Source organism: Culex pipiens, chromosome 3 (assembly GCF_016801865.2).
Source record: "Culex pipiens pallens isolate TS chromosome 3, TS_CPP_V2, whole genome shotgun sequence".
In the NCBI taxonomy this organism is placed as follows: Eukaryota; Metazoa; Arthropoda; class Insecta; order Diptera; family Culicidae; genus Culex; species Culex pipiens.
The window spans coordinates 125,601,985-125,627,927 of record NC_068939.1 but is presented as its reverse complement, the minus strand read 5'-3'; the positions used below and the strand labels follow the sequence as shown (position 1 = coordinate 125,627,927).

Here is a 25,943-nt window from a genome sequence, read left to right as displayed (position 1 = left end):
TTTTTTTTGTGATTTAAGGGTTACAACCCGCGAGGACATCCAGGTCCAACCAAACTGGAACAAACCCTTGCTGATCGTCACCCCAAATGAAGTCGTTTTAGGAAGGGGGTTGACATTGAGCTGATGATCGCGCGCGCGCGGTCTGCCTTTTAAGTCCTGAAATCATCTCCAGAAGAGTCTCGTGAGTCACGCGCGCGGTACTTCGTTACGGTCGTCCAGCAATAATTGGGCTTCTTGGGCCAGCGGAATACCTGCTGCGAGAGTTTCGAAAAGGATCATATCCAGATCGATTCTTCGTACCAAATCAATACCGGTAATTAGGAATATCGGTCAAGTGCGACTCACGTGGAGGATCGTGATGAGTGTGGGGCATCGCTGATGAGTGTTGAAAAACAAGTGGAACTATCGCCGGCACGACCTTTCGGATCACGCTCGCGAGTCAGCGGGCGCTCTAAATTTAATCGATTTTTATTGAAGTCGTGCTGGAGATCGCGTCGGAGTTATAATTAGCAGGTTTGCAACAAATCGATGGCATTGGCGAGCACTTTGACGAAATGGACGATCTTCACGAAATGGCAACTTCAAACAACTCTCATCACATTAGCCTTGAGAATCGTTCAAATCAAGTTGACAGCTTGTAGAACTTTTCAAGTCAAAGTGACTCCGGATGCCCAAAATTTTCCAGTTTGACCAAATTGTATGAAATCTGATCCAAATTCTTGCCACCAAAATGGACACCGACTTCCTGGAACCGGCCACCCGTGCCGTACTGGCCATGACGGCCGCCCTTCTGCTGCATCACTCGGATGAGTTCAGCCGGAAGTTGCAGCGCAAGTTTCGCAAGTCCCCAAACCTTTCCCGTAAGATTTCGTTTGATGATCTTGGGTAGTGAGACTTAAAGGAATCGACCTTTCAGAACAACCCAACCTGCTACCGGTGCCAAGATCTGCCGAGCAGATCCAGGAAGTGGAACCAGGCAGTGACGCTTCCATATGCACTGTATCGGACGCTTCCAGCATCATCGCACAAGGTCCCGCCATTGTTTACAGCACTCCGGAGGAGCAGCCTTCTCCTTACGAAAGTTACGAATTTCCTACTCCTGATAGACCACCTCTGACGGAAGCGCTTCACGGTGGCTACGCCCATGTCCCCAACGTGGTCGTGGGGCAACATGCGGCAGGTCCTGGTTGGACCGGAGGATACCCAAGGGATTTCGAGACCCCTAAAAGGCCTCCACTTCGAGGTCCTATTGTTATGGTAGATTCTCCGGCACCGATCTATCGGGGACGATACCTCTACACAGCCCCACAACCGGAACTGGAAGAAAGCTTCCAGCTAAGGCGTCGACCAGTTCCGCTCCGAAGGCAAGTTATGCGAGACGTTGGACCTCTCGACACATCGTACACTGCTCCGGCACCCTTCATCCGAACGCCGACGGCCGCTGTGTCACGAACTCCCCAAAAACGTGTCTTCCAGCGGCAGGTTGCAAGCGAATCTCCAGTCATCGTTAGCTCAACCGTTCAGCGAGGTGTCGTCCCCCAATCGCGGTTCTTCCCGTCGGAACCCTCGCCAATTCTCGCTCCTCCACGATCTCCCACCGGTTCCATGCTCATCCGGACTCCACAGGGAATCCGGGTGATGACACCCCAGGAAGAGCAGTCTTTCCGCCTAGCTCGCATGCCAGCGGAACATATTCGAGCTCGACTTGTCAGAGGTACCCAGGTGACCCCGCAGAGCCCCCGAACCAGTCCGTACTCGATACCCCAAACCAGCGTCCTCCCACCGGAAAGTCCCGAATCCATCCAGATGGCTCGTGCCGCCGATCGATACCACGTTCGAAGCCGGATAGCGCGAAGACCTCCAACTACACCCACCTCCCGACCCGGTCCCTACGCCATTCCAGATTCCGCCAAAGCCGATTCCCCCTTCAAGATCGCCAGACCCGCCGGAGGCTACCGACGCCACCAACAAGAATCCCTAATGGACAGCAGCCTACCCTCCTTCGCCGGATTCCCCCTCGCGGAAGCCAGCCGTGCCCAAGGCTACTATTCAGCAATCGCTTCCACTCCAATCTCCCGACAAGGAATCGGCTTCCCAGACCTGTCCCAACTTCCACCAACCCCAATCAACGTCACCCAAGATAGCCTGCTCGGCCCCAATTCCCCCCAAACCCCAACCCAAAGAGTCCCGATCCCCGCCGGTTCCCCCTACGCCCGATCCCGCCCCCAACCCCAGCAATCCTACATCGCCCCAACACCAACCTCCCTCCACAGTCCCTCCCACATCCGGTCCCCGATTCGTCCGCCCGGTTGGGACGCAGCCACCGCTCGACACCTCATGAGCTCGGCCATCAGGGACAAAACCGCTTCTCCGCAGCAGTCCAGGCAGGAGAACCTGCTCGAGGACGAGGAGATGGACTTTGCGCCGGATATGAACTCGACGATCCGGGATGCGGCGGAGACGGCGGCTGGAGCGGGGCAGGGGGATGACATTCGGGACGCGCTGTGGACGTTGTACAGCAGGATTAACCGGCAGGTGGCGATCATACAGGCGGGGGATAAGCCGGGTGAGGAGGAGAGGGTTGGGATCTTTCGGAGGAGTTCGGCGGATTATGACGCGGAGGAGGGGAGGATGAGGGATTGAGGTGGGGGGAGGCCCGAAATTACAATCTGTGGTAATAAATTTTTTTTAAAGAAACTTTTTAACAGATTTTTCTGTTGAAATGAAAACATAGTTAGGGCTATCCATAAACCAAAAATTTCAAAACAGAACATTCTTTTGAGCGATTCTCTAGGTTTGATACAACAATTTTTTTTTATTTTTTCCATACAACCAGAGAAGTGCAGCGCCATCTGAAAGAAAAAAGAACACGAATAAAGGTATTGTCAACGGACACAGAGGATAAATCCCAAGATTGCCTAGAGCATTATTCTCATGGGTTCATCTTCAAAGAAGTTCAGCTAGAGCAATTCTCTACGAAAACGGTCTTTTTTCTACAATTTTAATTTTTGTATTTTTTAATCCGGCTGAAACTTTTTTGGTGCCTTCGGTATGCCCAAAGAAGCCATTTTGCATCATTAGTTTGTCCATATAATTTTTCATACAAATATCGCAGCTGTCCATACAAAAATGATGTATGAAAATTCAAAAATCTGTATCTTTTGAAGGAATTTTTTTATTGATTTGGTGTCTTTGGCAAAGTTGTAGGTATGATTTTTTATTGAACTTTTTGTCACCAAAACTTGATTTGCAAAAAAAAAAAACACTATTTTTTTCATTTTCTGATATGTTTTAGGGGACATCAAATGCCAACTTTTCAGAAATTTCCAGGTTGTGCAAAAAATCTTTGACCGAGTTATGATTTTTTAATCAATACTGATTTTATAAAAAAATATAGAAATATTGGTCGCAAACATTTTTCAACTTCATTTTTCGATGTAAAATCAAATTTGCAATCAAAAAGTCCTCTAATGAAATTTTGATAAAGTGCATCGTTTTCAAGTTATTGCCATTTTAGGTAACTTTTATGAAAATAGTCGCAGTTTTTCATTCTTTAAAATTTATGCTCATGTTTGCCCACTTTTGAAAAAATATTTTTGAAATGCTGAGAAAAATATCTATAATTTGCTTTATTGAACTTTCGATCAAAAAGTTCCTTCAAAAGAAACAAATTTTTGAATTTTCATAAATCTTTTTTGTATAGATAGCTGCCAAATTTGTATGGAAAATTATATGGACAAACTAATGATGCAAAATGGCTTCTTTGGGCATACCGAATGCACAAAAAAAATCAGTTGGATTAAAAAATAGAAAAAAAATCGAATGACCGAAATCTGAGAGAACTGTTCCTAACAAAAAAATGCCAATTTCGAGAATCGAACCCAAGACTTTGGTTCGATGAATATGGAATGACCATTTAGCATTATAAGCCACTCAATGACATTGACTGTATCGGAAGAGATGGAAAGACGACTTTCTGTGCAGGTTCAACTCAAGAGGAAGCACTTGGAATCTTAAAAAAAAATCAGACAGGGCCGTATGGTTTTTCTCCAAAGTTTTTTATGGAGCGTTAAAGTCGTTCAAAGTGCACGTGTTTCTGGAGACCCCAAACTTTGTGCTTTCCCTCGAGTTGAGCCTACACGGAGAAAAAAGAGTTCCCAAAATCGTGAACAAGCGTTCATGAAAATGAGAACCACGAACAAAGTGTTCAAATTTCATGGTACGTTTTTCAAAATCGTACCATGGAATTTGAACACTTTGTTCGAGGTTCCCATTTTCATGAACGCTTGTTCACGATTTTAAGAACTCTTTTTTCTCCGTGTACGCAGTCATTTTTGTTTGTAGGTTAGTGTTGTCAACCACAAAATTATAAATCTTTTGAGATCAAAAATTCCTTCAGGGACTTAAAGGGTAAAACTGGTATATCCTTATTCACTTTGGTGTAAAAATTCGTAAAATTAAAATAAATACAGAACATTTTAAAGTGATGATTCATTATATTTAAAGAATTTTGACGGCTTCACCTTGAAACATAACAAAAATTGCATTTTTTGTAATTTGCGTGTTCATTTTAGTTGAAAATCAACTAAAAATTAATTGAAATTTAAAATCTGACAAAATTGGTTAAATTCTGAAACAGATAAGGTATACTTATTCTGTCGGACTCATGAAATGAATAAAATCAAGCATACGTGATATTGTCTCAAATTTCTGAAAAAAATGATAAATATCTCGTATTCAATCCTAACATTAGAAAGAATCTATGACATTTCCCCGAAACCCATATACCCGAAAATCATTTCCCCAAACAATCCATTCATTTCCCTGATTTTCTTCAAGATATTGATAAAAAATGTTTTTTTATTTTTAAAATAAACATATTTATTAATGTAAGTAATATTTCTTCATCAAAAAGCTATTTTCATCAAAATCTTGAAAAAATAAGATATTGTTGTACTGTACCACTTAGTCAAATTATTGATAAATTTAGATTTTGCTTGTGAATTGCTGTAATAAAACAATGCAAAAGGTTTCGAAACATACAAAATGCTAGCAGTTGCTGAAACAGTGGTGTAAGTGATAAAATTGAGTTTCCATTGAAAATTTTGAAAATTTGTAATTTTTATTTCACTAAAATGGCTGTATCTTGCCACTGAAGTGACAGAAACTTATTATTAAATTAGCAAAATTGGTAAAAATATCATGCAAAAAAAACATATTTGCAGCTTTACCATGCTGCTAATGAAAAATGACGACTTCCTGGGACAATATGAATACAGCACATCATTGGTAGAACTCCTAATTATGAGTCAAAGTTAAATACGGCACAATTTGAACGCATTTTCAAGGTTTTAGAACAAAATATGATAGTTTTTTATGAAAACTGACTATTTTTAAGTAAATCGCAAATCGCGAGTTCTAAATGATTTTTGGGAATTTTTTGTTGTATGAAAACATTATTTCTGAGGCAAAAACCTATCGAAATCCGGGTGGGCCCGAAGGTTTCCGGCACATCGCACAGTGGGCGAAATGGAACCCAAAATCGGACTTAATTGAACGCGGCTGGTTCCCTGGTATGAAAAATAGTGTTTCTTATGTAAAAAAATCCAAGGAATCGATTGATGATGGTTTCATCCACCGCACAAAACGGCAAAGGGTCCATTTTGCCCCAATTCCCTATTTTTTAACATTTTTTCTTGAAAATTGGTCTGTATTTAGAGCGGAGGCTTTATGCGGCCATCCAAAATGCACTTAACTTATGTGAAAATGTCCCAGGAATCCAGTAAAAATAACCACTTGCACCGCAAAAATCATCTAGGGTCCATTTAACCCCAATTCCGCTGTAAAAGCATTTTTGGCCCTTTTCAAATGTTAGGTTAGATTTTAAAAATCTGAAAATATTTTTATCGTAAAGATCAGACAATTTTACATAAGGATGACGATTTGCACTTGTTAGTTTGATACATTTATGTTGATATAGAAATTAAATTAAATAAAAAGATTGAAGAATCAGTTTCAAGCCAATTTTCCCAAACGCAGAATAAACTGCCTTTTGCAATTTTTTTTATTTTTATCAGCATAAATGTGTCAAACTATCAAATGCAAATCGTCATTCTTATGTAAAATTGTCTGATCTTTACGATAAAAATATTTTCAGATTTTTAAAATCTGACCTAACATTTGAAAATGGCCAAAAATGCTTTTATAGCGGAATTGGGGTTAAATGGACCCTAGATGATTTTTGCGGTGCAAGTGGTTATTTTTACTAGATTCCTGGGACATTTTCACATAAGTTAAGTGCATTTTGGATGGCCGCATAAAGCCTCCGCTCTAAATACAGACCAATTTTCAAGAAAAAATGTTATAAAATGGGGAATTGGGGCAAAATGGACCCTTTGCCGTTTCGTGCGGTGGATGAAACCATCACCATTCGATTCCCCGGATTTTTTTACATGAGAAACACTATTTTTCATACCAGGGAACCAGCCGCGTTCAATTAAGTCCGATTTTGGGTTCCATTTCGCCCACTGTGCATCGCCTTTTTTTGGGACACACTAATACACACAGACATTTGTTCAATTTTTGATTCTGAGTCGATATGTATACATCAAGGTGGGGTTTCGAGCTTTCAATAAAAAGTTCATTTTTAGAGCAGGATCATAGCCTTACCTCAGTGAGGAAGGCAAAACAGTGTTTTAAATCGCTTTATACACCTGTCCTGTAGGGTGCCCAGAAAAGACCCCTTGCTCCACAAGCGGAAAACGGTACTCTGGGTTATTTTAAGCATCTGTGCCAATTTTGAGCGAAATTGTTTCTTGGCACCCTACTCTCCAGCTGTTTTGCAATCATTAGCCTTTGAAACATCTAAAAATTGACAAAAAAAATCATTTGCGAAAAAAAAAATGTTTTTGCGGTGCATCAGAATTTCATGAAAATATTTTTAAACGAGCTGCGACCGACCTCGATACTTCCTCTTGGAAAAATCGAGCAAAATCTACAAAAACTGGCTTAAATTTAAAACACCCTTTCAAAAGGCGTCACACTAATTTGCCACCTGATCTTGGACGGTAAAACTATAAAAATAGCATCCCACAATCAAGCGATAACCTCAAGTTAAGCGGATTAATCAAAGTCGAAAATTCAATCACCCACTCAACACTTATTGGCAATAAAGACAGGTGCTGATTGCCATAATTTGATCGCCCGAAACAGTTTTTTTCTACCAGTGGTTAACAGCAAAAAGCAGTATGTTTCAATCTGGTTTCATTGCATAAATGCTATTTTTTTAGTCTAATTTTATAAAGCATGTTAAAATTTGTGATAGCAAAATATAAATCGTTTAAAGTACTTAGTTTTCACTCAATATATTCTGATATAGAAAAAAGTAAATTGATTCCTCTTTTATAAGTTCAATTTGTACACACTTTCATATATCAATAAAGATGTATTTGTATTGGTCCTTCATAAACAACTCAACAAATTGAATCAAATTCCAAACTAATCGCCTTATGTCAGATCCATCTAAGAAGTCAGACAATATCAGGTTGTTTGTTTTTCATGTTGTCTTCGGCCTCCTCCTCCGTTGGGCTTCCTTATATGCTGCTGGGGCAATTAACGGCCTTTTATTGCCATTATCAAATACGGGCCTCGAGGCAGAACATGCTCACGGCGACCATCATCTTCATACTAATCTGATGCTTTTGAACTATGGCTCAGACGAACGCCCCCTCTGAACTTAACATTTGCACTAACAAGAAGATACACTAGCGTGTCCCAAAAAAACACGAAGTCGAGGAATTCAATGTGCTCAGTTCTCAAATGATAGAAAATCATGTTAGAAACAACTCTCTCATACATAAAAACTTTCGGAAAAATTGTTTACCACGTTCCCTGGGCATTTTTTTGAAAATAGTCAGTTTTTTCGACAATTTCACAAAATCTGCTTAGAAAAAATGGAAAATTTTAAAATTTCAAATAGCCTATACCATTAAATCATGGTCTGTGGTCCAATAAACAAGTTAATGTATCGATTTGGCCTTTTAAAACCTTGTTTTCACTTTCCCGGTAACTTTTATGTCGAAAAATACGAGTTTTTGCTTTACTTTTTTTCAATCTTTTCCCTCGGTATTGAACACAAAAATTTCCTCATATGTGAGAATACATGCATCTTGTAGAAAATTTTCCGCCGAAGATTTTCGTCTAAGCAACTTTGAAGTTTCATCAACTCTGAGCTGAGATATTCCAGTTTTTGTGAAGAAAGAATATTGAATATTTGAAAATGTTGATATTAATCATCATTGGTATACAATATTAAGGATAATTTAAGCCTAATTTGAAGTGCGGCTGTATCGCATCTGTTTTTAAACATGATTAGTTCATCCTACAATACTAAGGGCCACCTGGTGTTGTTTTCTCATGGCACACTACGTGCTAAATCAATGAATTACTTTTAGCAAATAACTCATATTTAGAGCATTTTGCATTTAAACCAATCGATGCACGTTTGCTGTGTTTCCATGGATACAAATAAACAAATAACATATCGATGCATCTGTGCTCTCTTATGCTATCTAGATAGGAAAACCAGTAAGCTTAGTACAAGAGCACAGAGGCATCGAAATATATGGTTCGATTGTACGGGGTTGGCAATTGTCCACGCTCCATCCAAAAAAGTTTTTTTTTATGGACAATTGACCATGAGAAGGGGAGGGAGCTGAGATTAAAAAAAATGTCTACGTGATTAATTAATGGATCCCTATAGAATAAATTCCAAATATTAGTGATATTTTTAATTTACCTAAACATCGGATTTATCAACAGGAGTTATAAGAAGGGAGTGTAAACGTTACGTTGTGGTTCAGATCACGGAAATGCATACAATTGAACCTTATATTTGTTATTTGTTTATTTGTATCCATGGAAACACAGCAAACGTGCATCGATTGGTTTAAATGCAAAATGCTCTAAATATGAGTTATTTGCTAAAAGTAATTCATTGATTTAGCACGTAGTGTGCCATGAGAAAACAAAACCAGGTGGCCCTTAGTATTGAAGGATGAACCAATCATGTTTAAAAACAGATGCGATACAGCCGCACTTCAAATTAGGCTTAAATTATCCTTAATATTGTATGCCAATGATGATTAATATCAACATTTTCAAATATTCAATATTCTTTCTTCACAAAAACTGGAATATCTCAGCTCAGAGTTGATGAATCTTCAAAGTTGCTTAGACGAAAATCTTCGGCGGAAAATTTTCTACAAGATGCATGTATTCTCACATATGAGGAAATTTTTGTGTTCAATACCGAGGGAAAAGATTGAAAAAAAGTAAAGCAAAAACTCGTATTTTTCGACATAAAAGCTACCGGGAAAGTAAAAACAAGATTTTAAAAGGCCAAATCGATACATTAACTTGTTTCTTGGACCACAGACCATCATTTAATGGTATAGGCTATTTGAAATTTTAAAATTTTCCATTTTTTCTAAGTAGATTTTGTGAAATTGTCGAAAAAACTGACTTTTTTCAAAAAAATGCCCAGGGAACGTGGTAAACGATTTTTCCGGAAGTTTTCATGTATGAGAGAGTTGTTTCTAACATGATTTTCTATCATTTGAGAACTGAGCACATTGAATTCCTCGACTTCGTGTTTTTTTGGGACACGCTAAGATACACTCATGTGCCAAGTGCATAAATGCAAATGTCTTGTAAAGCTTGATTCTGAGAGGTGACGAGGAATCCAGTACTTGATGCTCTTTTTTTCTGAGATCAGGAGTTTTGACCCCGGACATCTTCAGCTGTCATATTACTTTATGCTTCATAGCTGCTACTATAAGTAGTGAGTTGTCTACTTAGTGCTATGCAAATTTCATAAACAAGCTATAAAGCCTCAATTTAATATCACCTGCTCCAATCTCCATCGCTATTATGTCAACTGTGTCAATTTACCACTGATTGCGATCACCACGAAAAAAAAAGAATCCGAATCTGAAAGTTGTGGTGACCTCTTGACCAACTAGTCACAGAAGTCATCATGCGACTTTCTGAACTCACGCGTTGGCGTTCTTTTTACTACGTAATTGACACGAACTCTGATCAGCAAGGTTCGTCGCCATCACCGGCAGCGTTCAAGTCTCCACGATCACCCAAGTAGCCCGCCAAAAATACTGATACCAGCGCCAACGTGCAAATTACCATAAAGTTCCTTTCAAATCCGATGTCTACCAGCCAAGGTTTTGGCAATACTTTTGGGGCTAACTTACGGTCAAGAATTTCTGTTCGTTTCTTACAGTATTTGCATTCAAGGGGTTGTTTGTCTTTCCACTCTCGAAGGGGGCGTATCACGCGAAAATCCGATAACCATCAGACGGGCGGGCCATTCAAAACAAGCCGGAATTGGCGGGCCGGGCCGAAACTTTACAACTAACTTCACGTATGTTCACGCTGCTCCAGTTGCATTGTTTTACCGATTTTTTGAACCACTTTAGAGCGCCACCAACGACAATCCGGCGCGGCGCCCCGTTAAGACCGAACAATTTGGCACACTTCTGCTGAGCATTGTCTTGTCAACAAGGCTTGATTTGACTTGTCTGGTGGTGCACAGTGGGAAAATAGATTTTTCTCGACTGCAAATCTTTTTTTTTATTATTTAAAATGGCGATATTATTTCAATTTTCTAACAAATCATCGTTGGTATGTAGCACGTGTATTTTCGGTCAAATTGGGATAGTCAAATTGCCGCACCTTTTGACCTTCACAGATCCTCAAAATTTGATTTCAATCTTGAGATATTTAATAAATGTCGAAAAAACTCCGTACGCGATCATACGAAAGAAAGTTTTGAAAAAATTACTTTTTGCGTGATGGTTACAAGCGAACCCCTTATACATCATATTTTAATTGTCTGCTCTCCAACTTTGTAGAAAATTGCTACACTCTAAAATAAAATATAAATTTCAAATTTCGATCAGCATTTAAAAAAAAGTCATAAATATTGCTTCTCATTTCTAAATAGTAAGTTGTAGTTTAAAATTTTGAAAAAAAGTTTCAAAAATATAAAACGATTTTTTTAAGGATTCATCTTTTGACATTGAAAACCGGTTCAACACTTATCAGTTGAAACATGAGGGATAATTGGGAAGCAGTTGAACAAGTTTCCTTGGTTTTCACCCTTTTACAATCCATATCTCAGTTACCAAAGATTGCGTCTAAATTGTCATAACATAACAACAGGTCAAAAATTCAAGTGTGTGTTTCTAAACTGTTGAAAAAAATACGATTTCTTTATAAAAAATATAACGGAAATCATCCATCCATCATGCACTAAAGCTCAAAAACTGGCCATCCTAGTCCTCTAAAACACTTAAAGTTCGAAGGGGGTAACATGTTCAAATTTTTTATTTTTTGAAAAGTCATAATCAAACAAAATTAATTTATGTTATAACATTAGACCAATGCAAAAATGTTCTTTCAAGTTTGCCCTGTCTCCCTCGCTTCAAAAATTCCTCAAACAATTAGGGGGGCAATAAGAATTATTGTTGAAAACTTGAATATTCATTGAAAAAAAACTAGACTTTTGAATTTTGAGAGCACAGATCGGAAAAAAGAAGAGAAACTTTAGAAAAATGTATTTAGATAAATTCATTGGTATTTATCAAATGAGCAACTCTCTACGAAATCGGCCGATTTCGACCATTTTTATTTTTTGTATTTTTTTAATTTGACTCAAACTTTGTGGGGGCCTTCTCTATGACCAAATAAGCTATTTTGCGTCATTGGTTCACCCATACAAGTCTCCATACAATTTTGGCAGCTGTCCATACAAAAATGGTATGTAAATATTCAAACAGCTGTAACTTTTGAGTGAACTTTCTGATCAATTTGGTGTCTTCGGCAAAGTTGTAGGTATTGTTGAGGAGTTTTGAGAAAAAAAATAGGTACACGGAAAAAAAATTTGCAGATTTTTTTTATCAACATTTTTTTTACTATAACTCAATTTCCCAAAATACGTATTTTTTGATTTTCGAGATTTTTTATATGTTTTAGGAGACAAAAATCCGCAACTTTTGAGCCATAGAGAAATATGGTCAAAAAATCTGCCGCCGAGTTATGAATTTTTGGAAAAAATCGAAGTTTTATGCAAAAACAAGTTTGACATTACTTTTTAATGCAAAATTTAATTTGCAATCGAAAAGTACTCTTCAGATTTTTTGATAAAGGGCTCCGTTTTCAAGATATAGCCACCGAAAGTTTGATTTTAGCGAAATATTTGCAGTTTTTCAATTTTTGAAAATAGTGACCATGAGTGACCATTTCCAAAATTTTTTTTTTGAAAAGTTCAGGAAATTTGCTATAAAATTGTCAAAGAGACATTGAAGATTGGACCTCGGGTTGCTGAGATAGAGCCGCTTTAAGAAAAAGAAACACGAAAATTGAAGTTTTCTAAATCTCACCAAAACAACCCACCTTTTTCTAATGAAGATATCTCAGCAATTAATGGTCCGATTTTCAAAATACATGAAACATTCGTAAAATTTTCCGATTTTTTCGAAAAAACCAACTTTTCAAAAAAAATATTTTAGAAATGGTCACTCATGGTCACTATTTTTAAAAATTGAAAAACTGCAAATATTTCGCTAAAATCAAACTTTCGGTGGCTATATCTTGAAAACGGAGCCCTTTATCAAAAAATCTGTAAAGTACTTTTCGATTGCAAATTCAATTTTGCATTAAAAAGTAATGTCAAACTTGTTTTTGCATGAAACTTCAATTTTTTAACAAAAATCACTATTTTTTCAAAAATTCATAACTCGGCGGCAAATTTTTTGACCATGTTTCTCTATGGCTCAAAAGTTGCGGATTTTTGTCCCCTAAAACATATCATAAAATCCCGAAAATCAAAAAATACATATTTTGGGAAATTAGGTTTTAGTGAAAAAAAAGTTGATAAAAAAATCGGCAATTTTTTTTTCCGTGTACCTATTTTTTTTTCTCAAAAGTCCTCAACAATACCTACAACTTTGCCGAAGACACCAAATTGATCAGAAAATTCACTCAAAAGTTACAGCTGTTTGAATATTTACATACCATTTTTGTATGGACAGCTGCCAAAATTGTATGGAGACTTGTATGGGTGAACCAATGACACAAAATAGCATATTTGGTTATAGGGAAGGCCCCCACAAAGTTTGAGCCAAATCAAAAAATACAAATAAAATCCATTTCCGGTTTTGGTAGAGAATTGCTCAGATGGTTATGCGCTTATACTTACATCAAACCCTACCTAATGTACCACCCCCGGCCGAGTTAAAATGCGTGTTCTAGCGTGTTGCTCGTACTGACTCAGAGCAAGGGTGAGATGTAGGTGTAAGGGCAGTGCGTGTTCGTCGGGAACCTGGTGCTTAAGATCGGTCATCGGCCCGTTCTTACACTGAAAATTGCGATTTGCGAATTTAATTTTTTTCATAATCGTCAACATTTTTATCAATTACGCTGTAAATATTTCCAAAATCAACAGCATTGTTGTTCAACATCAATAAAATTATTGACGATTTTGGAAACATTTTAATGTTCACAAATTCGAAAACATATAGTTACCTTAAGTTCTATTTGATTGATAATACCATATCAAGAACATTCTTTCTGTCACGTTGGCAAGTGGTAATGAAAATGTCTAATTGGTTGAAAAATTATATGAAAGCAATATCTGTAATGTTATTATAAGAGTTGCAAGGTTTTTTTTTACATTTCTACAATTCGTGTAATTTCCGTGCAATCTAAATTGAGTGATATAAAATTATGGTTTCCGTAACAATGGCAAATTTTGAACTTGAGAAAAAAACACTAAGCCGAACCATAGCCTAAATTTTGCTGAAGATACCAAATTGATCAGGAAATTCCTTTCCAAGATACAGGGGTTTCAATGTTTTTAAAGTACTTTTTTAATGACAGCTTTCAAGTTTGTGTGTACACTTTTATGAAAAGGCTTATTTGGGCATAAGAAATCGATGAACAAAGTTTTAATCAAATCAAGATTACAAACTTTATAATCGCTAAGAATTTAAGAAAGCTTTAAAACGCAATTGTTCCTTTGAAAATTTCTTGTTTTTTTTACATTGCATTCATGTATTCATGAAACATTCATGTTTTTTTTCCAGCATTGAAAAATCATTTTTTAAAATTAGAAAATTACAAAAAAATACCCTGAAAAACTTAACACTTTCCTAAACAACAACAAAAAATTTAACGGTGAATTTTACAGGACAAGCAAAATAAAATCAACAAATGATTCATCTTCCAGAGACGCAGCCGCTTAAGTGGTCTCTACCCCGCAAGTATCTAACATTCCTTACCACTTTCCCGTGATCTAACCACAGGTAGTGGCCAGCGCCGGTATTGATTAAAATGATAGGTGCTTTTAAATGTTGCGAAGTGTTGATGATTGGTTTCTATTTTTCATCTGTGTTCTATGTAGAAATTTTGGAGGTCCTGATCAATAATGAAGTAGCAACTACAGGCAATGCTATACTAATCTTCTTCATTTCATTTAATTTATTTCGTTGTTTTAGCATTAATTATTTAAAGTTACTATCCTACAGCTGATTAATTTGTAGTTGGGAACAGAGTTTACGGGTGTCTAATGAATCGAGTAGATCTACTGAAGGTTGGGGATAGTTAGAAAATAGGAGATACTAACCTTCTGTATTTAGTAGAAACATTTTTTATGAAAATGATCTCTCATTTTTTCATAAATCTATTTCAGTAATTCCACCCACTGTGCGCCAGAGTTCTGCGAGCATACAATCATAATCTGACCTCTTAGCGGTGGCACTCACAGAGCATGGTTCACCGATTCCCATGATCTCTAAACCGTTTGTTGGTGAACCGCAAACTGCACGCGACGAGTTTTCACGCCTCCATTCAACACAAGTCCAAAGAAACGACTCTCTTACAATAAACATGTTAGTTTTATTAAGGTTCTGTCTCTAATCTTGCAAGCATGAGGCAGGGGAAGAGATCAGGAAGTGCGATAAAAACGTGCGCGAGAAGTGCTCCAATTTGAATGAATGATGCATTCATGGCGAAGTTTGAACTCACAGAGCTCGGTGCAAAAAAAAGCTTTGAATTCATAAATCTGTGCTACGCTAAGATAGCATCTCACTCACCTTTGTAATAGTTTCCAGCTAATTAAAGCTCGGCAGTGGAGCGCCGTTTGGCCTTGAAGTTGCTGATGCAGTTATTTGAACTTGAGGTGTTGGACGGTTCGCTGCTTCAATTTCTTGTCACGAGCTTCATTTTTTATTCATCCAGCTCTACTATTCAAATCACGATCATAGAAGAAAACGCGAAACAAAAGTTTTGTGGTTAAAGGGGAAAAACGTGTTGAAAGTGGCGTCAAAACGGAAGGTAAAAGCTTCGTCAAGGTCGTGGAAGCTGCTCTGTTTTATTGCTTGAAAGTTAAATGTAAACATCCCTTTGTTTCAAATCATTTAATTTATTTTTTCTTCTCGCGTAAAAAAAAGAATTCTCCACCTTAATTAAACCTTGTTGCACACGCCCCGACTTGTCCACTTATCATCAACCGGTCATAACTCACCGGCAGCGGCTGTGAATCACTTCCAAGTGCAGTTGTTTACATCATCATCAGCCCCAGCATCTTCCATCGACATCGAGGCAAGGTCGACTGGCCAGCAAATAGCAAGTCTGTGGTGACCATCTAATCTACCCCTGGTCAACGATGCAGCCTCAGCAGGGGGCTCCCCATCAAAGTGCATTTTTAATTACTAATAGTGCCGCATTGACGATTTCGTGTGATAATGATGAGCAAGTTGTCATCTTTCGGATATGTTGATGAAGAAAAGTTTTAAAACTTGATTGGTTTGATGCTCAATTGTATACTCCATTCGCACAGAATTAAAATGTAAACAATGTAAACTAATACGTTGACAGATAAGGAATGATTATTAATTAATTAATTTCTTTTCACATTAATAAAAAATATTGATAAATATTAATTTGAATATGAGCAGTTCTCTAGGATTTCGGTCATTCGATTTTTTTTGTATTTTTTAATCCGACTGAAACTTTTTTGGTGCCTTCGGTATGCCCAAAGAAGCCATTTTGCATCATTAGTTTGTCCATATAATTTTCCATACAAATTCGGCAGCTGTCCATACAAAAATGATGTATGAAAATTCAAAAATCTGTATCTTTTGAAGGAATTTTTTGATCGATTTGGTGTCTTCGGCAAAGTTGTAGGTATGGATACGGACTACACTGGAAAAAAATAATACACGGTAAAAACAATTTGGTGATTTTTTTATTTAACTTTTTATCACTAAAACTTGATTTACAAAAAAACACTATTTTTAATTTTTTTTATTTTTTGATATGTTTTAGAAGGCATAAAATGCCAACTTTTCAGAAATTTCCAGGTTGTGCAAAAAATCACTGACCGAGTTATGAATTTTTTAATCAATACTGATTTTTTCAAAAAATCGAAATTTTGGTCGTAAAAATGTTTCAACTTCATTTTTCGATGTAAAATCAAATTTGCAATCAAAAAGTACTTTACTGAAATTTTGATAAAGTGCACCGTTTTCAAGTTATAGCCATATTTAAGTGACTTTTTTGAAAATAGTCGCAGTTTTTCATTTTTTTAAATTAGTGCACATGTTTGCCCAGTTTTGAAAAAAATATTTTTGAAAAGCTGAGAAAATTCTCTATATTTTGCTTATTTGGACTTTGTTGATACGACCTTTAGTTGCTGAGATATTGCAATGCAAAGGTTTAAAAACAGGAAAATTGATGTTTTCTAAGTTTCACCCAAACAACCCACCATTTTCTATCGTCAATATCTCAGCAACTAATGGTCCGATTTTCAATGTTAATATATGAATCATTTGTGAAATTTTCCGATCTCTTCGAAAAAAATATTTTTTGAATTTTCAAATCAAGACTAACATTTCACAAAGGCCAAACATTCAATATTACGCCCTTTTAAAATGTTTGTCTTGATTTGAAAATTCCAAAAATATTTTTTTCGAAAAGATCGGAAAATTTCACAATTGTTTCATATATTAACATTGAAAATCGGACCATTAGTTGCTGAGATATTGACGATAGAAAATGGTGGGTTGTTTGGGTGAAACTTAGAAAACATCAATTTTCCTGTTTTTAAACCTTTGCATTGCAATATCTCAGCAACTAAAGGTCGTATCAACATAGTCCGAATAAGCAAAATATAGAGAATTTTCTCAGCTTTTCAAAAATATTTTTTTCAAAACTGGGCAAACATGTGCACTAATTTAAAAAAATGAAAAACTGCGACTATTTTCAAAAAAGTCACTTAAATATGGCTATAACTTGAAAACGGTGCACTTTATCAAAATTTTAGTAAAGTACTTTTTGATTGCAAATTTGATTTTACATCGAAAAATGAAGTTGAAAAATTTTTACGACCAAAATTTCGATTTTTTGAAAAAATCAGTATTGATTAAAAAATTCATAACTCGGTCAGTGATTTTTTGCACAACCTGGAAATTTCTGAAAAGTTGGCATTTTATGTCTTCTAAAACATATCAAAAAATAAAAAAAATTAAAAATAGTGTTTTTTTGTAAATCAAGTTTTAGTGATAAAAAGTTAAATAAAAAAATCACCAAATTTTTTTTTACCGTGTATTATTTTTTCCAGTGTAGTCCGTATCCATACCTACAACTTTGCCGAAGACACCAAATCGATCAAAAAATTCCTTCAAAAGATACAGATTTTTGAATTTTCATACATCATTTTTGTATGGACAGCTGCCGAATTTGTATGGAAAATTATATGGACAAACTAATGATGCAAAATGGCTTCTTTGGGCATACCGAAGGCACCAAAAAAGTTTCAGCCGGATTAAAAAATACAAAAATTAAAATTGAAGAAAAAAGACCGATTTCGTAGAGAATTGCTCATATTCCTTTTAATGGCAAACGAAGTATGATATTGTCTTTTTTAAAAATTAAACTATAAGTTCAAAACGCATTGACTATCAAGCGAAGATCTGAAAGTATATATTTTTGTTCAAAATTTTGCAAGTTTAAATTTGTTTCACAAATATGGATTATGTGAATTTCAAATTTTATTATAACAAAAAAGGGCAGAATGATGCACAAAAGTTTTAAGTATATGCATTATGGGTTGATAAATGAGGGCAAAATTTCGATTTAAACACAATTTAAACTTGAATGGTTTCCTTTCAGAGAGAGATAAAAACTAATTTTCATGATTTGAACATTTCAATGAAAAGACTGTTATTAAAAGCATTATATACCAGTACAGTTATTTTGCAGTAATTGGTAATTTTAAAACCCTTTTCGCAAAAAAAAAAAATGTGAGAGTGTACAACGAACTGGTTCAATTATGATTAAAAATAATATCGATACAGTGAAATGAATTTTAAATGGTTTTCAGGTTACAGCAAGTTAAATTCGTGAAACTTTGAAGGTCTTTAAAAAATAAAAAATGGTCTCCAAATTTTTAGTCAAACGTAAACGTAAAAAAAATATTCGCAACGGCCTTACTTGAAAACGGCAAAGTAAAAAAATATATCTTTTGCCTTCCTCACTGAGGTAAGGCTATAATCCTGCTCGAAAAATGAACTTTTGAAAAACAGCTCGTAGACCTATATTCATGTATACCTATCGACTCAGAATCGAAAACTGAACAAATGTCTGTGTGTGTGTGTGTATGTGTGTGCGTATTCCCCTTGGTGCTCAAAATTCTTGCCAAGTTTTCTCGGCACTGGCTGATCCGATTTGAGTCAAATAAGTTGCATTCGATCCGGTTTGGTGCCCCATACTGCACTATTGAATTGTTTGAAGATCCGATAAGTAGTTCAAAAGTTACGTATAAAAAAGTGTCAGAGTTGTGAATCGGATCTCACATAAATGCATGTAAACTATATCCAGACCCATCACCCGACCCATCGTTGGTTAGATTATCAAAAGACCTTTCCAACGAGTCCAAAACATTGAAGTTCTGGCAACCCTGTCTCAAGTTATGATCACTTAAGTGATATTTATGTACTTTTTTGATGCCGGATCTCACTTAAATGCATGTAAACTATGTCCGGATCCATCATCCAGCCCATCGTTGGATAGGTAATCAAAAGACCTTTCCAATGAGTCCAATACATTGGAGATCTGGCAACCCTGTCTCGAGTTATGACCACTTAAGTGATATTTATGTACTTTTTTGAAGCCGGATCTCACTTAAATGTATGTAAACTATGTCCGGATCCATCATCCAATCTATCGTTGGGTAGGTAATCGAAAGACCTTTCCAATGAGTCGAATACATTGAAGTTCTGGCAACCCTGTCTCAAGTTATTACCACTTAAGTGATATTTATGTACTTTTTTGAAGCCGGATCTCACTTAAATGTATGTAAACTATGTCCGGATCCATCATCCAGCCCATCGTTGGATAGGTAATCGAAAGTCCTTTCCAATGAGTCCAATACATTGAAGATCTGGCAACCCTGTCTCAAGTTATTACCACCTAAGTGATATTTATGTACTTTTTTGATGCCGGATCTGACTTAAATGCATGTAAACTATGTCCGGATCCATCATCCAGCCCTTCGTTGGGTAGGTAATCAAAAGACCTTTATAATGAGTCCAATACATTGAAGATCTGGCAACCCTATCTCAAGTTATGGTCACTTAAGTGATATTTATGTACTTTTTTGATGCCGAATCTCACTTAAATGCATGTAAACAATGTCCGGATCCATCATCCAATCTATCGTTGGGTAGGTAATCGAAAGACCTTTTTAATGAGTCTAAAACATTGAAGATCTGACAACGCCTAGTCTCAAGTTATGACCGCTTAAGTGACATTTTTGTATTTTTTTTATTGAGAAACAAGCCTTACCTGACAAAGTTCGTTCTGCCTTTTTTCGTTTGTTGACGTTTTTGGCCTTTTTGCTTATTCAGCCTCCTGTGATCAAAACTTAATTTCAATCTTTCCCATACAATCCGAAAATTTTCCGGAATCGGTAGTAACTTTTTGGCACTCACGAACTTACTATACGAACCCAACGCAACAAAGAGCACTTCAATCGGACGTTCCGTGTTGAATTGATTCGCGTTCGAACAAAACCGTCGAAATTTTGTATATATATATATAGAAGATAGATAGAATTTGTGTCCAAACCCATCATATCACAAAATGTTGGTAAAAAGTGAGGAAGGCAACAACCACATAGGTGGATTAAGTTAGTTTTTCGATTCGATTTGATATTGCAACGAATTTAAAAAATTGATGATATAAAAAAATGTTTGACGATTTTCTCGTTTGTTTTTTTATAATATTATTTTTTATCATCAAAATAAATAAACATCTGTTAAAAAAAACTTAAATTCAGCTTGTGAAAAAGGCAGAACATATGATTTTTACGCTGATTTTGATTACGAGCAATTCCAGCTCAAATCAGGAATTTTTTGGTACTTTTGTACCCGACCCTCCCCGATTTCAATGAAACTTTGTAGACATGTTATCCTAGGCCTATATAAGTCATTTTTGTGTATATGGAGCCAATAGTACTCGAAAATAACATTTGAGAAGGGCGTAAGGTACGAAAAATGCAGGATGGTATGTCTCTCCTAAAAAAATATAAAAATCATCAAACGTCAAAATTTTTCAGAATCGATAGTGGGAATCGATTTCCCAGACAATTTTATATAAAAGTCTCCATATTGACCATTGCCCTAAGTCCAATCCTTGGGAAGATACAGCGGTTTAAAAATAAAAATGTTGAAAAAATAGGCTTTTTGGTGGTTTTTGGCAATTCCTATATGACAGATTTGGTTCTTCAGTCTAGTAAATATTTATACCGGAAAGCTCGTCCATTTCCCATAAGTTTGTCTTTGACAGTACCAGAAAAATTCCTGATTTGAGCTGGAATTGCTCTTACAGCTTCTGAATATTAGCCAATTTTAACTGTGGTCTTGAACGATAATTTTTTTAAGTTTTAGAAATAATAAAAAAAAACTATGTTTCATTTTTTTAAATGTATGTTTTAATTTAAAATTTTTAAAATTGTTTTCGAATCGGTGCAAAATTTCAATAAGTTCCACTTTTAGCATTGAAAATTTATCCCCGAAAGATCAAAGATAATAAACTACATTTTGATGTTAATTAATTGACTTTAGCTAATTTAAATTATATTTTTAGGAAATTTCCAACGCTTTTCGTTTTCCCTTTTTTAACGTTTAATGGCTGTAAAAAATATTTCCGACGACTTTTTGGAGGTTTTAATCAATTCATCTTTTCTATTTAGCAACATATTGGGTCATTGGATTAATGCAAACGGATACATGATTGGATTTTTTAATGCTTTTTAATGCTAATATATTGAATAAAAGTCAGTTTATCTTCATCAATCATCTCTCAACATCAAGCAGAGTAGACCGAATTGATTGTTAACTAAAATTGCAAAGATTCGTTTAACAAGTACAATTTTGAAAATATTAAATAACTTTAATTACGCAATAATTGAAAAAAATTGATCGCGGAAGATCGATGTTCTCTACCACAGTCTTTTGTGTGATCAATGTGGTAGATGCTTTGGTGGATGTTTGACATTTCGAATTATTTCAAGAAAATCCACCAAGATCTACCGAAATCGGTTTGACAATGCGGCTCAAATTTCTGTCTGTTTTATTATTATTATTTTATTATTTTCGATCACGGGTTTGTCCGCCTTGAATTATATAGAAAAAATTGACTTAGAAAACCCTCGTTCTGTCATGATTAAATTATAATTTAAATCTTTGCTAAACGAAACAAAAACAAATAAGTAACTTGAGTAGAACATCTCCCACTTACTGGGTGGATTCGGTTTCACATATTTCCACAGGGTGAGAAAAACCGACCATTTTTCACAATTTGTCACCTGAGACTAATCAGCTACCGACGCCGACTAAGCGGGCTTAAGTTCCCATTTAGTTATGGTTTATTTACGGACCGCTAATAACGTTGTTTTTCTTCTTCGTTTTTCTTTGTCCGCACAGAAACCGCAGGTGCTGAACGATGGCTCGTTCAAGTTCGCTGCCAAGACGAGCTTCTCCTGCAGTGGCCGGGCCGCCGGCTACTACGCCGATGTGGAAACTGGCTGCCAGGTATGAGTTGACTAGATTAGCTTGATTTGAAAATTTTAATTAAATTTTTATTATTTCTCAAAACCCCTTCAAGATTTACCACATGTGCGATGGCCTGGGACGGCAGTTTAGCTATGCTTGCCCAAATACGACCCTGTTCCAGCAGCGGATGCTCATCTGTGACCACTGGTACATGGTCAACTGCTCCAAGGCGGAAAGCAACTACGCGGCCAACCTGCTGATTGGTATCAAACGTCACGGGATTAGTTGAGTGAATCTTTTAATATCTTTTGATTGTTTTTGTTTCTAGGACAACGCGATAAGCCGTTCGTTCCAGAGGATGAAAATGAGGTTCGGACACCGCGACCGGATCTGCTGGACAGTCCTTACTCAGCAACCTTTGCTGGAGAGCCGATAATGTACAACTTTATCAAGGTGAGTGCTAACCCTCTACAACCCAACCTCGAATTTAGACGGGGTTCGATCTTAAAATTCGGCAATTTTGATCTTTAAAAAGCATTGGAAAAAAGAACTATTAAAATTAAAAGAAAATTTTAGGGTTGGAAGTTTTTTTTGCGACTTTGTCATTTTTCTGGGGTCTACTTTGGCTATGTTTTTTACTAACATTTCCTATATTTTTCAACATGACTATGGTATAAAAAAAAAATAAATAAAAACCCGAGATGAAGCAAATAACATAAAACAAGAGTAGTAAAGTTTTACGTAGAATTTTTGCTCAAAATGACCTCCTGATCACGGAAAAAATAAAAAAAATAAACCTTAGAAGGTTTAAATAGTTCATAAAAAAATTCTAAGAAAATTGAATTAGTTCGTTTCAAACCAAAAAAATCTATGGTTTTTGATCTTTCAACAAAATAAGGTAGTACCTTTTAAGCTTATGATTAGAAAAATAAATAATAATATGTTAAAAAGTAAACAGAAAAAATGATAATAATATTCATCAGGAAATTATGACAGATTTTGTGTCAAAAAATCTGTAATATTACAGTAGGAACTGGTGAATTTTCATCAGTTTCTGATGAATTTTCATTAGGTTCACATTTTCACACATTTTGAAGTAAAATTAATTAAAAAATCAACCAAACCTTCCAAAATTCAACTTTTTTTGTGTGTATGCCTGCATCAAAGTTGTTAATGATTAAAATATCTGGTTCGTTATTTCGATAACTCTATCGGCGATAATCTTGTCGATGATACTGAACGATAATTCATTTCTAATCTTTTTTCTGAAATCGACTTAATAAAACCGAAGCATGTTAAATTATCAAAGATTTCACTATGGTTATATTTTTTTTTTTGATTATATAGTCATAAAAATTATATACTCAAAAAAATAACGAAATACCGTTTTTTTCGAAAATGCTCAAATTTTAAAAATTCGCAATTCCCAAAAGAAGTGGAATTTAATATGAATCTTCACTTTATTAAAAAAATATATAAAATACTAAAAAAATCACAAAATATCGTATTTTTGAAAAGTACTCAAATTTTCATAATTTGCAAAATGAGAAAATGTTGTTGGCATTTTCACTTTATTAGAGTTAGTTTTGTAAAATACTGAAATTTTCACAAAATATTATTTTTCCGAAAATACTATAATTTTCCTTATTCACTACATGAATATTCACTTTCATTTAGTAATGTTTGTAAATAACAAAAAAAAATCACAAAATACCTCATTCTTCGAAAATATTCGAGTTTTTATATTTTCCTATATGGCTATCAAACGAATTGAAATTTTGTTTTTTTTTTAGCTTTGTTTGTAAAATAGTAAATTACGGTATGCATTTTTTCTCTAAATTGCTCAAATTTTGATTTAAAACACGGCATTTAAAATATATGCTATTTTGTGGAATTTTTAATATTTAACAAAAATCAAACTTTAATTAAATAAAATATATGCAAAATTTTGCTACGTTTGATACCCAAATCAAAAAAAAAGTGTATGTTGTATAGAAAAAAACGGTAATTTGTGAAAATTTCAGTACTTTACAAAAACACTTGAATAAATTGAAATTGCATTCAAAATTTCGCTTCGTTTGATGCCCATATTGCAAGTTATGGAAATTTGAGTACTTTTAATTTCTTTTTTTTAATGTTACACGGCCAAAAACGATTATTCAAATTATTTTTTTAGTTCAAATGATATCATTCAATAAACTGATAGCATTGTTATTTCTGATGAAGTGCATTTTTAATTGATTTATTTTGATATTAAAAAAAAAGTTTGCCCCTTGATTTTTCGGGCCGAATTCAGTGGTCCAGATCGCAAATTAAGTGAAAAATTGATTTTCCGAAAAAATTGTGAAGTTTTGGAGCTTTGGTGTCTTCAGAAGAGTTGTTGCAAAAAGAAAGTGGCAACTTTTGGTTTGGTTGACAATTGGGGTGGTTCACTATTACTTTCCAGGAATATTTTTGGGATTTTTTTTTGTCTTCTAAAAAGTTGTTGTGCTAGCCAATTCAAGCAACTTTTTCGAAGACAATAAAAATGTTATCTCGTAATCTACTCCTTCTACGACCAAATTTATAAATAGCATCTGAAAAAACCTTCAAAAATCAGTTTTTTGAACGTAGAAATTCCGGGTTAAGTTTTAGAGAAAAGTGATTTTCGGGGCACTTTTACAGCTTCAAAAATCAAACATTTTTATTTTTTGACAGCTTAATTTTGACTTAAAAAAAGTTAAAGTTACAGCCATTTTAATGTAAAAAAAAAATGCAAATTTAAAACTTTAATATCTCGAAAAGGCGCAAGCCAAATTTAAAAGCACCAGGTTGCATTTGAAATAGGAGATCTAGCACTACAAGCGCTGAAAAAATCTCAGGGGTGTTTTTCTGTAAACTCGAGATATCTTCATTTGAAAAAGTCTACTTTCCAAGGATGATCACTAGGGTGGGTACGTTTTTCAAAAAGTTCTCGGATCAAGTTTTAGTATGGTTTCCCTTGTAGGGCATGCCCATATGGACTTTCATGCCAAATATCAGCTCATTTGGTTGTAAACTGGCTGCGCGCATCAGGGTTAAAGTTTACATGGGAATTACTAAGGGAAATTGGAACTTTTTGTTCAAACGCTCCTACAAGTCTGGGTAAATAACGCGCCAACTTCTGGTATGGTCAGGCCTAAGGGGAATGGTCTGGAGAACACTTTTCCCGAAGAGAGCATATGGATTCGTTGTCCCTAGACCTGGCGCATCGGCAAACAATCCGATGTCTCCGGAATCAACGGTTTTCCCTCAAAAAGCATCAAATTTTCCTTAGCATGCTATGATAGTTTGATGAACACCGCGACGCCATACGTCAGGCAGCTACCACGTGGGTGAGAAACGGCTGGAATATTCAATTGCAAACCTTCTTTTAACTAGAAAATGATCATTTCGAGCAATCCTGATATTATTTAATTCAGAATCTTTGCATAGCAAATTTGTATTTTTTTGCAAAAATTTCAACCACGTGGTAGCTGCCTGACGGAACCAAATGAGCTGATATTTGGCATGAAAGTCCCTATGGGCATGCCCTACAAGCGGAACCATACTAAAACTTGATCCGAGAACTTTTTGAAAAACGTACCCACCCTAATGACCACCCTAACAAAATTCTATAATTGTAAAAATATATGTTTTTCCATGTAGATTTTCCCGCTGAATCAGAATCTGCCATCAGAATTGACCCAAATTGTCAAAAAATCGATTTTTGATCATATTTTGGGTTTCCATGTAAAACTATCGGTAGATTACGAGGTAAAATTTTGGTGTCTTCGACAAAGTTGCTTGGATTGG

At 35.6% G+C, this 25,943-nt stretch overlaps 2 protein-coding genes across 2 annotated transcripts in view; both read left to right on the top strand.

The window, feature by feature from the left end:
* Positions 1-25,943, top strand: part of LOC120428641 (uncharacterized) — a 146,006-nt gene that overhangs the window by 116,653 nt on the left and 3,410 nt on the right. The window contains exons 3-5 of the mRNA XM_052709603.1: positions 22,062-22,169; positions 22,243-22,393; positions 22,459-22,583. Of these exons, the coding sequence (XP_052565563.1) occupies positions 22,062-22,169; positions 22,243-22,393; positions 22,459-22,583 (384 nt within the window). The remainder of the gene's footprint in view (positions 1-22,061; positions 22,170-22,242; positions 22,394-22,458; positions 22,584-25,943) is intronic.
* On the top strand, positions 596-2,659 carry LOC120428642 (cell surface glycoprotein 1-like). Its single transcript, XM_039593683.2, has 2 exons — positions 596-860; positions 917-2,659. The coding sequence occupies exons 1-2, from the start codon at positions 731-733 to the stop codon at positions 2,641-2,643; spliced, it is 1,857 nt and encodes a 618-aa protein (XP_039449617.1). The 5' UTR covers positions 596-730; the 3' UTR covers positions 2,644-2,659.

Bases quoted from the DNA above. Each gene is read 5' to 3' on its own strand.
- LOC120428642 (XM_039593683.2), top strand. From the start codon at position 731: ATGGACACCGACTTCCTGGAACCGGCCACCCGTGCCGTACTGGCCATG. The intron at 861-916 runs GTAAGATTTCGT...TCGACCTTTCAG, and splicing joins CAAGTCCCCAAACCTTTCCC to AACAACCCAACCTGCTACCG.